The sequence below is a fragment of the Sceloporus undulatus genome, chromosome 6 (assembly GCF_019175285.1).
Source record: "Sceloporus undulatus isolate JIND9_A2432 ecotype Alabama chromosome 6, SceUnd_v1.1, whole genome shotgun sequence".
Lineage (NCBI taxonomy): Eukaryota > Metazoa > Chordata > Lepidosauria > Squamata > Phrynosomatidae > Sceloporus > Sceloporus undulatus.
This window is the reverse complement of record NC_056527.1, coordinates 60768938-60782610: the sequence shown is the minus strand read 5'-3', so window position 1 is coordinate 60782610 and position 13673 is coordinate 60768938. Positions and strand designations below refer to the sequence as shown.

The 13673-nt window shown below is 40.8% G+C and overlaps 1 protein-coding gene across 6 annotated transcripts in view; it reads left to right on the top strand.

Annotated features, from left to right (window-relative positions):
* The window catches only part of PDE1C (phosphodiesterase 1C), a 274362-nt gene that overhangs the window by 201878 nt on the left and 58811 nt on the right, over window positions 1–13673 (top strand). For all 6 annotated transcript variants that reach the window (XR_006104687.1, XM_042475750.1, XM_042475752.1 and 3 more), the window contains 3 exons: window positions 6690–6806; window positions 7640–7780; window positions 13170–13270. Coding sequence is in view for 5 of the 6 variants with exons in the window: in XM_042475750.1 (XP_042331684.1) it covers window positions 6690–6806; window positions 7640–7780; window positions 13170–13270 (359 nt within the window). In the remaining variant the exon portion in view is untranslated. The remainder of the gene's footprint in view (window positions 1–6689; window positions 6807–7639; window positions 7781–13169; window positions 13271–13673) is intronic.

Here is a 13673-nt window from a genome sequence, read left to right as displayed (position 1 = left end):
GAGAAGGCTGGCCCAGTACCATCAGGGGCTAGCCTGAAGAAAGAGGCTCCTCCCTCCCCAACTGTCATCGTTCGGCCTCTGAAGGAGAGAGAAGGCTGGCCCAGTACCATCAGGGGCTAGCCTGAAGAAAGAGGCCCCTCCCTCCCTAACTGCCCGCCCGCCCGCTTTCCACCTGGGCAGGAGCAGCCCAGAGAGACTCTTCCTTGCCGCCGGAGCGGCGTTTTTCCAGGGGGAGGGGCCGGTGAGAGCGGCCTCCATAAAGCCGGCTCGCCTGGGCAGGAGCAGCCCAGAGGACTCTGTTTTTCATTTTGTTTTGTAAACCGCCGTGATCATAGGAACGGCGGTATATAAATAAAAAATTCAATCAATTTCAATCACTGCCACCACGCCCCTTTCAGCCCATCTGTCTTGGGCCTATAAGTCCTTAGCAACTCCCAGTCAAGGGGAATTCATTACAAATTTACTGGGTGGTGGCACTGTGACTATAGGATCTGCTGGGGCTAGGGGCCAAGAACAGGGTACTGTTTAGCCGCTTGGACATCAGGGATTATCACAGCACAGTTATAGCACTGTGATATCACTTTAGCTGCCATGGCTGCATCCTGTAGAATCCAGGTCTTTGTCATTTGACATGGCATTAGAACTCTGTGGCAGAAAATTCTAAATACCTCTTCCTAAATTGCACATCCTAGGATTCCATGGGATATTGATATGACAGTTAATGTGGAATCATAATGCGATAAATATATAGTGTAGTCTAGAAGCTTTACACTATTTCCTGCTGCTGCTGTTGTGTCTGTACTGCCATCTGAGGCTTGATTATGCTCATTCATTGTAGGTCACTAGGCTGCATCCTAGCCTCTGAACCAGTGGTTCTTGTTTTAAACCCTGGAGTCTCTGCCAGTATTCAACAGCTGCAGGCCACTAGGTTGTTGTTCATTATCTCTCCTCCCTGCTGTCTCGCTTTCACACGCATTCATGCATTTGTTCCAGACTTTCTTTCTCGAGTGAAGAGCCTGTCAGATCACTCTCATTAGATTTTAGCCTAAGTAGCTTTTATTGTTTACAAATGGTCTGAGTAGAATTACTTTTCCCTTTCCTCTCCCAGCTGGAGCCAAGTTGGTCCTACATGAGCACATATGAAATTCAATCACCTCTCTTTTTCCAATTAGAATGCATTGGGGAATTTGGAACTAATCTGCAACCGAGACCGAATGTGTCAGCAAACCTCCCATTTAAAGATTTAGATCTCTCATGCATTATTAAGGAAACCAAGCCGCACTGTGAACAAATATGCTTTAAAAAGTAAATTGGCAAATGCCTCAACTGTTGCAGATCGTTTCAAAATATATTTTTCTAATACAGCTCTGGACTTCTTGTTTCTCCTGGGAAGGGAGAAACATGTAGCCCACATTTCAAGATTTTTCTGTCTTGCAAAACATAACTGATGACCAAGACAGAATTTATTTTTTTTAAAATTCACTGGCTGTTTAGACTGTAAATTGAGGGGAAGATTGTTGTTTTAAATTAGCATTTAAAGGTATAGCTGGGTGATGTAGGCTAAACATGTCGTATTTATGACTAATCCTTGTGTCTTAACTGACATCACAGGCTTGTGAAGAAAATATGGATTCTTTTGGAGTAAAAGTAACATAAAGCTGTAATAAATATGAATGCACGCACACATTGAAACATTACATGCCCATATATGTTAAAATACTGTACAATGAGAGCCACATGGTATAGCGATGTGAACGTTGGACTGTGACTCTGGAGACCAGAGTTTGAATCCCTGCTTGGCTATAGAAACTCACTGTGAAACCTTGGGCAAGTCACATACTCTCAGCCTGAAATGAAGGCAAAGGCCTGAAAAATTTTTGCTCATTGAACAAATCTTGCCAAGAAAACCCCATGGCAGGTTCACCTTAGTGTTTCTATATGTCAGAAATTGCTTGGAGGCACACAACAATGAACAACAATATGTGATGAGGAAAAACCCAAACCTAACCATTTGTCTGACAAGATTTATTTCTGTCTTTAGGGATTTTGTTCAGATATTTAATTCTACACTTGTAGTTTGAAGTGCACGGTGATATTTTACCACACGACCTGGTATTTATATAGAGACATTCACATGGGAGAGTCCATAGCTCAGTGGTGAAGCTGATGCTTTGTTTCCATGAGGTCACAGACTGAATCCCCAGCATTTCTAGATTTTTTTAAAAAAATCTCTTCCTCAAACTCGAGAGAGATGGTATTTGCTCAGGCTAATAAATGTCCAGACATAGGGATTTTTCATAGCGTGTTTCTCTGTTCTACAGTAACAGGCTATAAGAAAAAACTGAAACTGTATTGTTGTGGTGTGCATGGTGTTTACCTTCAAGTCTTTTTCTACTTATGATGACCCTAAGGTGGACATGACATATGGTGTTTTCTTGGCAGGTTTCTTCAGAGAGGGGTTGCCATTGCCATCCTCTGAGGCTGAGAGACTGTGACTTGCCCAAGATCATGGCCGAGTGGACGCCCCCAACCCTAGTACGTGCTCAGCACTTACAAAATGGTGGTGCCTGTTCCACACGGGGGCCGCCATGACGACGTCACGAGCACGCCACCTTCAAACGAGGCGGCGCGGACGTGACGTCATCGCACTGCGCGAGGGCACCTAGACCTTTCCGCAGCACGAAAAGGAGCTCAGAAACGGAGCTCCTTTTGCAGTTTGTGTCGCTGGTACAGCCTTCAGACAGCTGCACCAGCAATGCAGAGGAGAAAGGGGCAAAGCGACCCCTTTCTCCTCCTCCCCGCCACCACTGGGGCCCCAAGGACACCCCTTTCCAGGCCACAGGGAAGCGGTCTTTTGCCGCTTCCCCGTGACCTGGAAAGCGGCGGATCGGGGCCTCGGAGGCTGCCGTTCTGGCAGCTGAGGCCCCGATATACCGGGGAAAGGGACGGGTGCAGGCTGCCCCAAATGGGCGGTCTGTAACCCTCCTAACTCTACAATTCTGTGCATAGTCTTGCATAAAATGCTAACCTGTTTCTGCCCAGGAAAAGAGTCCTCCATCCCCCCCCCCCCCCCCCCCCCCCCCCGCAGGTCTTCACATCGCTAGTACTTGCATATCCCCTCAGACCTAGGATTCAGGTTTATATGGCTGTCATTCTAATTTCTTCTGTCAGAAACTGCAGTGAACAGCTATTTTAATTTCCTGCCGTCCCCTGCATCCTAATATGCCTCCACCAAATATTATATGAAGGAGCTACCTCTGTATATAAACACATACAACATTGCTACTAACTTTTGAAATGAGTAGACTGGGCTGCGGTTGGTAGATTGTAGTTCTAAGTGCCACCTGAGAACAGATAGGAAACCTGTAGTGCTCCTGATTTAAACATGGATTAGAAAGGTTTTAACTGATTATTTTATTTGTTGGGTGCACCTCTCTTTCCATTATTAGCTTAGCACAGATGCAAAGGCTATAATCTCCAAACAACAATATTTTTTTTCCATCTTCCACTTTTGCCTTGGTATCAACTGACTAAAGTTATTTGCAAGATGGTGGAAATAAATTTAGAGTGCACTGGAAAATGTTTACTCCTATTTTCAAAATGTTATTTTCACACCAGGCAGTAGATTTTGTGTCAGTGTGTGTCCTCCCCATTTGCCTGGTTATTTGGTTGCTTAGGGGAATTTCATTTAGTCTGAAAACACATTGGGGAAAAATTACAGTCAAATTGGGATATTCATTTTATAATCAAATGTCTAATGTATGAGTTGTGTTAACAGAAATTGTCTTGTAAATCTGATTTGCAGTGTGATTAGTTGTCTCCTTTTTTCTACCACTGTTCATTATATTTGTACATTTGAATTTACATTGCTTAAAAACTGCAATAAAAATTCTCATTAAAAAACCTTTGGTGCTGTCGTAGGCAGACATGTAATAATATCCTGAATGACCAGCGGGTGCCATTAATTACTGTTATAAATTTTAACAATTCAACAGTGAAGAATTTGAGTGTGTGATTTGACTGAGTCATTTTCTATTGATCCATGTGGTTGCTATTACCACGTAGTGGGCCATTTGTGTGCAGCTGTAATCACCAGACAAATTGGGGTATTTCTTTTCATTATATCGACACCCCAAAGAGAAATGATAAAAAAGAACTCTATTAAATTAAAGAGGCCTCCAAATTTACAGCTATCTGAGGGATGATGTACCTGTTATGCACATTACATGCAGTCTGCTACATAGGGGTTTTCTATGTGGTGGTTGTTCATGATCCTTGAAGATCTGTCTATCTATCTATCTATCTATCTATCTATCTATCTATCTATCTATCTAATCTATCTCAGTGATGGAAAACCTATGGCACGCATGCCAGAGCTAGCACACAATTCCATTTCCCCAGCACTCAGCAGGGGAAGGGGGAGGAAGAAGTGCGTGCCCATTCCTCCTCCTTCCCAACCCTCCCCGGCCAACACTTGCCTCTCCAGAGGCAGCTGAAGACTGGGAACAGTACAGGGGGAACCACCCCAGCTTCCAGCTGCCTTTCTGGAGGCAGCTGAAGGCTGGGAACAGCACACAGGGACCCTCACCGGCCTCTAGCTGCCTATCTGCAGGCAGCTGAAGGCCACAGATGGCACGAGGGGACCTTCCCCAGACTCCAGCTACCTCTCGAGAGGCAGCTAAAGGCTGGGAATGGCGTGGGGAGAGGAGGAGGAAGAGGCACATGCCTGTTCCTCCCCTCCCCCCCATTCACCCCTTAGCCCTTCAGCTGTCTCTGGAGAGGCAACTGAAGGCCCGGGAGGGTGGGGGGAAGAAACCCCATCCGTAAAATCCCACCCCTGGTGAGTGTGAGTCCTGCCCCTGGAGGGCAGAAGTCCCACCCCAGGCACCGGTCCCGGAAGACCTATTTGTTTCAGCACTTGGCCCCTAAAAGGCTTGCCATCACTGATCTATCATCTCTCCCTCTCTCTCTTTTGTTGAGCTTGGTTTGTTGAGCATTTACAGTATTCAAGAATAAATCAAAATGATTTACAATACTGTATGTTATTATGCAGGCCTATCTTTGGAGTAATACAGTGTTGTGTGGTAACAGAAGCAGAGTGCTAGGACCTTTTGATGCTCAGGACCAATGGCATCATCTGTCATCTTCCTCAATAATCTCTGTTCCCTTTGAGCTCAGGTACAAACCCTACAGGAGCTGGTAGCATGGGAGACTGAGCTCAAAACACTGTAATGCTGGATTTTTTTTTTTTTTGATGGCTTGCCCTTGAATGACAATATATTAAAGTGGAATCATAATACTGTAACTGTGTAATGTGAATCAGATTTTTAATATATATCACCATGGTTATTCAAAATTGGTGGTCAAGTTATGGGGACTGTCATAATGACTTGCCCTTCATAATTCATATTTTCTAAGGCTGTTTTCTTGGAGAGACCTGGAAATTATTTCCTTAGAAAATCAGAATTTGGCAGGGGGTGGAAAGGCAATGATGACAGCCGCCAAAAACAAGGAGAAGGAAGTTTTTCCCTCCCTGAACTCTTCATCTCCCTGATGTCATCTGCTGTAAAGAAATGAAAAGAGTCACAGAAAGTGGGAACATGGGAACACAAGTGTACTCGAGGCTTACTGTAGAATCAATAGTTCCTAAGTACCCCTGCCCATTTTGTCCTCATGTACTGCAAAGCATGTAAATATATTGGAAGGGTAGACATTCCCTGCAGCTGATGCTGTTCTTGCTCTCAACACCTTCTTTTCTTTCTGTGTGCAGGTTTGTAAGGAGAGGTGGTGAGGAGACCATTGGGAACTGCTGGTGGAATAAATATGTAGGGAATCCACAAACCCTTTCTTGTCCTGGTTATTAATCCAGCTTAGAAAAGAGTACAGAGGCTCCTAGAAACTAACCTATCCTCTGAGAAATCTCAAATTTTGTTTATAAGCTTGAGCAAACTTCTGCAATATCTCTATGCAAGAAGGTTTCATTAACTGCCCTGTCTTTATGGGAAATTATGGAAGAACCATTCAGACAGTAATAACTTGAGGTGCCCCCCATGGCTGAACCAGAATACAGGGAGTGCACTTGTAAAAACAAGAGCAGCAAGAATATCATGATCATGATCTATTCTTTGTCATGTAATTTTCCTGACGCCTTGAAGACATACAGTATAATAAAGCATTCTTGATGGAGCTAATCAGATCTGGGTAACTAGATAAGAAACCACACAGTAATCCTAAGTATCTGCCAATAGTTTTGTTTTAGAAGGAGAGCAGAATATTAATACAATGAAATAAAATTCAATGAAATATAAATAATAGAGAGGGAAACAGGAATAAAAATGTAGCTCTTTCAAAATAGTGCCAAAATGCCAAAACCAAAATAGATCGGTCTCCAGAATTTTAAAAAACTCAAAACAGCATTATATACTTCTTAAGTATGGTTCTTTGTGTTTAGTACAGTAGATGACAAAGCTCTGCAAAAGAACTAATTGAGTGTAAGTTAACTGGTTAAAACTACTAGTGTTGTTAAGATGTCAAATAGTATCAAACTAAATATACATTGGGTATTTTATATGAAAGTATTTTTAAAAAACCAAATGATAAACATTATGTTTCACATGTCATAAAATTATGCTTTTGTTCTGTAGCTGATGAAGAAAATAACATACTAATCCTGTATTTCCCCCCTACAGAATGTAGACAAGTGGTCCTTTGATGTATTTGCACTAAATGATGCTAGCGGGGATCATGCACTGAAATTCATTTTCTATGAATTGCTCACCCGCTATGATTTGATCAGCCGTTTCAAGGTCAGTGATCCTGCAGTGCCCTTCACTCTTCATCTTCTGTAGTTACCTGGTAGGAAAAATATCACAAACTTTGTATTTCTGTTTTTGCTACCTTATATACATATGTTGGGCCACCTGACAGTAACGTATGTGTCACCATTTAATTAGACTCTTCTTATGAACAGATTCATGCTAGACTGAATAATACTTAATAGTACTTCAATTATTTCAGCAAAGTGGGGCTCAGTTGTAGCTTTTTTGAAATGAAATGGGAGGTGTTTATTGACTTGTCTGTAAAAAGGGTTCTGTGCTACATTGACTAGGATTCCCATCACAAGTGTGCCATATATGGTGGTTCATCTGCTCAATCATATCCAGATGGGGATGTCTTCATCATACATTCCTATACCCAGCCAGCAAACTCTTGCTAGGATCATTGGCTTATCTCCTGTCTACACGTTTGTGCTCCTCCCACACTGATGTCTGATACTAAGAACAGAATTTGGAAAGTTACTTAATATAATGACATTTTGAAGCCATCCACATAGCATCTTCTTACCACTGTTCCACTGTACTTAATATCAGACATGTGAAGTATATTTGCCTGAGAGATGCAGCCAATTTAATTGTTTTTTTTTATATTTTTATTTCTCTATTGAGTGCCTAATATAGCTATATATTTGGAGGCATTCAATCATAGAATGTTATATGATGGTATCTGTTTGAAAGCAGAGGACAATCTTCCAATATAAAAACATCTAAATTCTTGTTTAAAATCTCAATAAGGTTAAAAAAACATTATTGTGAAGCTTTGCTTTTGCCCTCATACATTTTCTTTCTGTATTTGTGTGTAGATTCCAATTTCTGCTCTTGTCTCCTTTGTGGAAGCTTTGGAAGTTGGATACAGCAAGCATAAAAATCCATACCACAATCTGATGCATGCTGCAGATGTCACACAGACAGTTCATTACCTCCTTTTTAAGACGGGTGTAGTAGTAAGTAGATTGATCACTGTTCTTAAGACACTAAAGCTATGTTGTGCATTACAGGATTTTTTTTTTTACCACAACCCTCATTCTTCATGGCTAATTGTGCAGTATAATACATGGGATTTCAAGGATTTTATGACACAGAATCACTGCAGTGGATATCTTTTTCAAGCCTTTCTCAACTGATTTAGATGCATTGAACTATATCCTGTTGATTAGACATATTAAGGAACTGGTTATGCAGTGGTCAGATTCAGGGAATTTTGTGGAACTTTAGACTGTGGGATTCTGGAACCAGAAAAGAGAGCCGACAGGTTGAAGTTATGATCATAATATTACCTAAAACAATGATTGAATGCATTTTTGGTCGTGGTGCCAGAAATGAAACCCACAAGAATTATTAGTGCTACTCTTGCGCATACTACAGAACATACAGAACATCCTAATGTTTGGTTTTATCTAAAGTTTACTAAACTGTAGAGGTGGCAGCAATAGGTATAGGAATAGGACAGAAATATCCACCCCGCCCCTCCAAGAACTGGCAAGAGAATGGGATACATCTTCCTTTGGATATACATTTCTATTGAGAGGGGGGAAATGGTCCATTTTGGATAAATAATTGTGCATTAAATCATAAATAGATTTGAAAAATGAACATGAATTAGAATATGTACAGTCAGTGGAAAGTTGCATACAGAAATGTGTGAATTTTAAACACACACACACACACATACACACACACACACACAGAGGGAGAGAGAGAGAGAGAGATGCCAGAAGCACACAATAGAAAATCAGACAGACACAACGTTCAGAGCTGAAATGGAAGTATGGAGATTGGATAGTGGAGTTTGAGAAGTGTAAAGAAGATGATATTTATCTGTCTGAATAGTAGACCATGGAAAGCAGTGAGTGTTTCAGACTAGGATCTGAGGATCGTGCTGGCCAATTGGCCATAATAAAGTTATTATTATGATAGGATCTGAGGATGACACAGTTCATACATGGAGCACAGACTGGAGCCCAACTGTATGCATACTGTGTGTGCAAGAAAGCTAGGATTTGGGATATCTGAGCTCCTAGTCTGAAGGACTATCTTGTAAGGTAACAAAGACCTGATGGTCTTCCCAGAAATCGACAGTGGGATTCTGAACTGGTTGCAGGCTTTACCTTTAGGGTCACAAAATCAGTAATTTGATTAGGACAACCCTAGATGTAGGGATAGGGAAGTTGGCTGGGAGCACGGTAGGGGATAGGGAGGAAGCGCTGGTTTATTGGCTTTGATGTAATGAGGTTGCCTTTGCCTCTTAGTGCAAGAGGAAAGGCAGAGAACCTGGGGATGGAAGGAGTAATAAGCAGAACCATTTAGCCTTGATTGCAGCATTACCTGGCTTTTACACATGTCCTCAGTTTTCTGTATCCTTTCCATGGGTTCTATATAACTGCTTAAGAACTGCTGGCTCCAGATATGAAAATATGTAGACCCTGAATACAACATGGACTATACAGGGTGTACTAAAGGTCAAACCATTTTTGTGCCATCAGATTTTAACAAACTGACTATGGTCTTGTCTGCACTGACCAGGTTACCCCAGGGGCAGCCCACAGTACCTTGGACCTGGACCTGCCCTTATCTCTTCTCCGTCACCTTATCTCTCCATTCAATCACTGGGTGGCTGTTCTCATGTATATTTCCCTATGCCGCCCACCACAGCTGTGGTGGCAGCAAGTCACTCACATCTGAGGTCAGAACAAGTCAACCAGCCTTGATCACATGGATGGGCACCTCATTCTGACCTCAAAGCAAAGTGACCTGTGGTAGCGGTGGAGACTATGCTTGTTGGCACAGCAGGATGCCTGTGTGAACAGTCACCTGGTATCATATCTGGGTGCCTGTTGTCAACAATATTTTTGCATTTGCCATGAAGCCCATTTCCATTATTATTTAAAGACTCATGGAACCATCATGAGTTTCACATTTGTTGATTTACAGACCAAAAGTAGAGAGACCAGGGGTCTTGAACAGTGGTTGGTTGATAGTTAGCACCTGTAGAGCAGTTTCAGGAGACAGGCATGCAGGTCACCTGGTCACAGTCTTATGCAGTGTAGTGATAAATATTATACTGTGTATTGTATTTACATTATTTCAGACCTTGCAAATGAATGCCTTCTTTTTGCCATTTGTTTTGGTTATGCATTTCCTCCTTTTGGGCAGTGGATCACATAGAAAACTCTAATTTTCTGACCATCTGCCATTTTATTATGGTAGCAATTGGAAATGCTTGTCATAAAAAAAGAAGAAAGATAGGCTATCTGAGATAGTAGAGGACACATTCCATCCTTTATGAATTCATATTCCACTTTTACTCATTATCATGAACATGTAAAGAGAAAATGCAGGGATAGCGTCCACTAGTTCAGTGTACTTTTCTATGATTTCTGATTGCATGGAGAGAACTCTACTGTCTGCATGTAATTTCTGTGCATACAGTCAGATGAATGTATGGAAAATGGGAATAAGGACCTTGTGTGTACATTCAGCATAATGTGTGAGAAGGACTCTGGTTTCATGACAATCAGGTCTATTAAGTCACACATGCATGGGGAAATTAAAGACGTTTAGGTATGGGAATGTATGCACATTCAGTGTATTGTATACAACAGTCAATATGGGATTGTACACATACAGTGTCACTGTGTTGTAATACAGTCAAAAGTTGCCAGCCAATAGAAAACTACAAGGTTTTTTTAAAAAGAAATTATAGGTTAGGTTGGTGGACCCTGACTACCATGATTCCAGAAAGTATTGGTCAACTTAAAATTCAGAAGACCATTTTTGTTGTCTACTTTTCTTTATGGCTAAACTTCAAATTTATTTAAATGCTTTGTTGGCACACATTTTGGTCCCTGGTATTAACCTATCCATCAAGATATCATTCTTGTCAAACCAAATTACTTCAGAAAAGGCAACACAGGATAATCACATGCCTGGAATAGATCAGCATTCAAAGTTTACAGTTGCAAAGCCTAGAGTTTGGGCATAACACTGAGCCATGATTCACTGGAAACAAAGTAAACAAGAGATGAATTTCTCTCTTCTTTTGGTAATGTATGTTATGGCATCATTATACAGTTTGTTTCCCTGTGTCTACTGCCAGCGGACAATTTTTTAATCTCTCTCTCTCCCCTCCCACATTTCTGTGTTTTTTTAAAAATGCTCAACATGACAACATCATGTCATGTGCTATATAAAACTAGACATTACTTGGAAGAGAGAAAAGGAGACCACAATCCTGTATGATCCAGTATAAAAGGTTTTGTATGAAACTGCATTGCATCCTGAAGAGTTGTTGTCCCTGAGTAGACTTCCTTAGACTTAAGCTATGTTTCGTAAACCCAATGGGCAAATAAAACAATTACATTTAATACTATCCCATATGGTTTGGCCCTACTCCATGGTCTTATCATGTCTACTCCTGGAATGCATGTAATATTTGTCAGTATTTTTTAAAGAGGAAAAAATAAACATCCAGGCATATGTGTTGTGTGGGTGCTAGAGCAGGGGTTCTGCAAGGAGCTAATGTGGTCTTCCAGACCCTGGAGGTTGTCCACCCATTTGTAGAGTATGTGGACTTAGATGGATAACATTAAAATTAATGCAGTTGATTTTAATAGAAAAGCCATATTTGATTGATGTGCAAAGCCACCATGGGTTATAATGTTTCTTCAATTATCCTTGGTAGTTTTTTTTTCTGAAAACAGGAACTTAGTTAATATAATAACTCTGGAAGTGATAAGCCGCCCTAAGGGCAGTGCTGTCTGAGTAAGCAATGATTACTTAGGGCTCAAGCTAGAAAATGTACTGGAAGCCCTGCAGGCTCCTAAAAGCAGTCTGAAAAAAGGCATTGGCAGTGTTACATAGTGTTTCCTGCAAGCTTTAATACAACAATGGAGAAAACCCTTGCTCCTTCATTAGATTTTAAAAGAAGGAAGTCTATCATAAGATAGTTGGAGATTTTCTTTCAAGGAATTTTTAAGGAATTCAGTCCCTCCACATAAAAAAACAGGACTACAATGTTGATAACGTTTTGCCCTTGGATCTTTTTCTCTTATGACTGTAACTCCCCAGTAATCCTTGTTGGTACATAAAATCCAATTATCCATTCCATAGCCCAAAGGGACTAAAGTCACATGAAAACATTGTAAAAATCAATAGTCAAGTAAGAGTATTCTATTCAAAATCAAAATAGCAGAACACAGCTAAAGTTATAATAAAAATAGTTTTTGAGGACATGTAAATGCTTTGCCCATAAATTGTTAGAATTTCAGTAAATTAGTTATATTAATTATGTTACGTTTCATTTTTCATCCAACTCCATCAAATGGCTTAAAACTGCTGCATAATGCAATGGTTTTGCTCCACATCCCCATACCTTAAAACTATTTAATAATAATAATAGTATTTATTTATATCCCACCTCTCCCTGTATTGGATCGAGGCGGGTAACAGCATACAAAAGAAAGAACAATAAAATCAAGAACACAGAACAACAGATAAAAATACAATGAACTCCTGTGGTGTGTGTGTGTGACAAAGAATTATGTGACATCACTTCTGATTGTGTCTGGTGTCGGTGCTTGGGACACACAGTGTGGGATATGAATGTAAAATTCCCCCCTAAATCTCCCTCCTCCATTGTTGCCCACTCCTGTGTTAGATTCACACTGAACACCCATTGATTTCTATGGGAAATCACTCTGCAGTCCTATGTATACATTGTACCAGGGCCTAAATTTTCAATTTGAAGAGGAATAAAGATAGTGACATGCTGAAGCCATCCATAAATGAGTAGTCTCAGTCTGTAGATAACATGGACTCCTGAAAGTCTCTCGAACAACTGTGTTGCAAATCCTGTGCTGTGCAGCACAGTGTAGCACAGCTGTCCTGAAAATACACTTTACTGGGCTACCTGAGTACCTCTACCAGAATTGCCAAGCAATGGCACATTTAGCGGTTGTTTCCCAACACAGTTGCCTCATTTTGCTAGTGGCAGTTGTACTGAGCCTTGCACTTCATTTAGAATGGACTTACAGAGTTCACAGTCCATAACTGAAAACCAACAATATCTTTGCCTGTCTGAAGAAATCTAAGGGACAAACATAGAAAAGTCAGTGCAGCTCTAGTCAGAGTAGACAGTAGTAGGCTGGTTCCAGCTAATGGCTCCTCTCATTCTGTATGGCTATACTTGAGTTGCAGTGTCCACAGCTTAAAATTAAAAGGCATTGGAGTGTAGCATTTTTGGTGAACAGACAAATCATTTCTTACAAAACAGAATGCCATTTAAAGTCTGACAAAGTGACATGTTTTCTGATTCCTCTTAAATCTCTTTTTCAGCACTGGTTGACAGAGCTGGAAATCTTTGCTATGATCTTTGCAGCTGCCATCCATGACTATGAACATACTGGAACCACCAACAACTTTCATATTCAGACACGGTGAGGCCATTCAGTAAAACAACAAAAAGCTATGGAAAAAGAATCTGTGGAGACAGTAGCGGATGAAAATGAAATGTTTAGTAGATGTGTGAGGTTCAAATGGAGTTCCAAACTGGAGTGGAGTTTACAGTGGCTTGTACCTAGAATTAGTAACTATCTGGCAAATGTCAGATAGCAAGATCTAATATCAGGTGTTCATATCATTCCCATTGAATGATGATCTTACATTTTACCAAAGGAGCTTGAGGTCTGATCTTCACAAATTAAGTACCACAATCAAACCAATATGTAAAGAGATCTTGCAGTACCTTTGAGACTAACTTGGAGAAAGAAATTGGTAGACTTGAGCCTACTTCCTCAATGATCAAGTTTACACACATTTCAGAGTTTGAATTTGAAATGT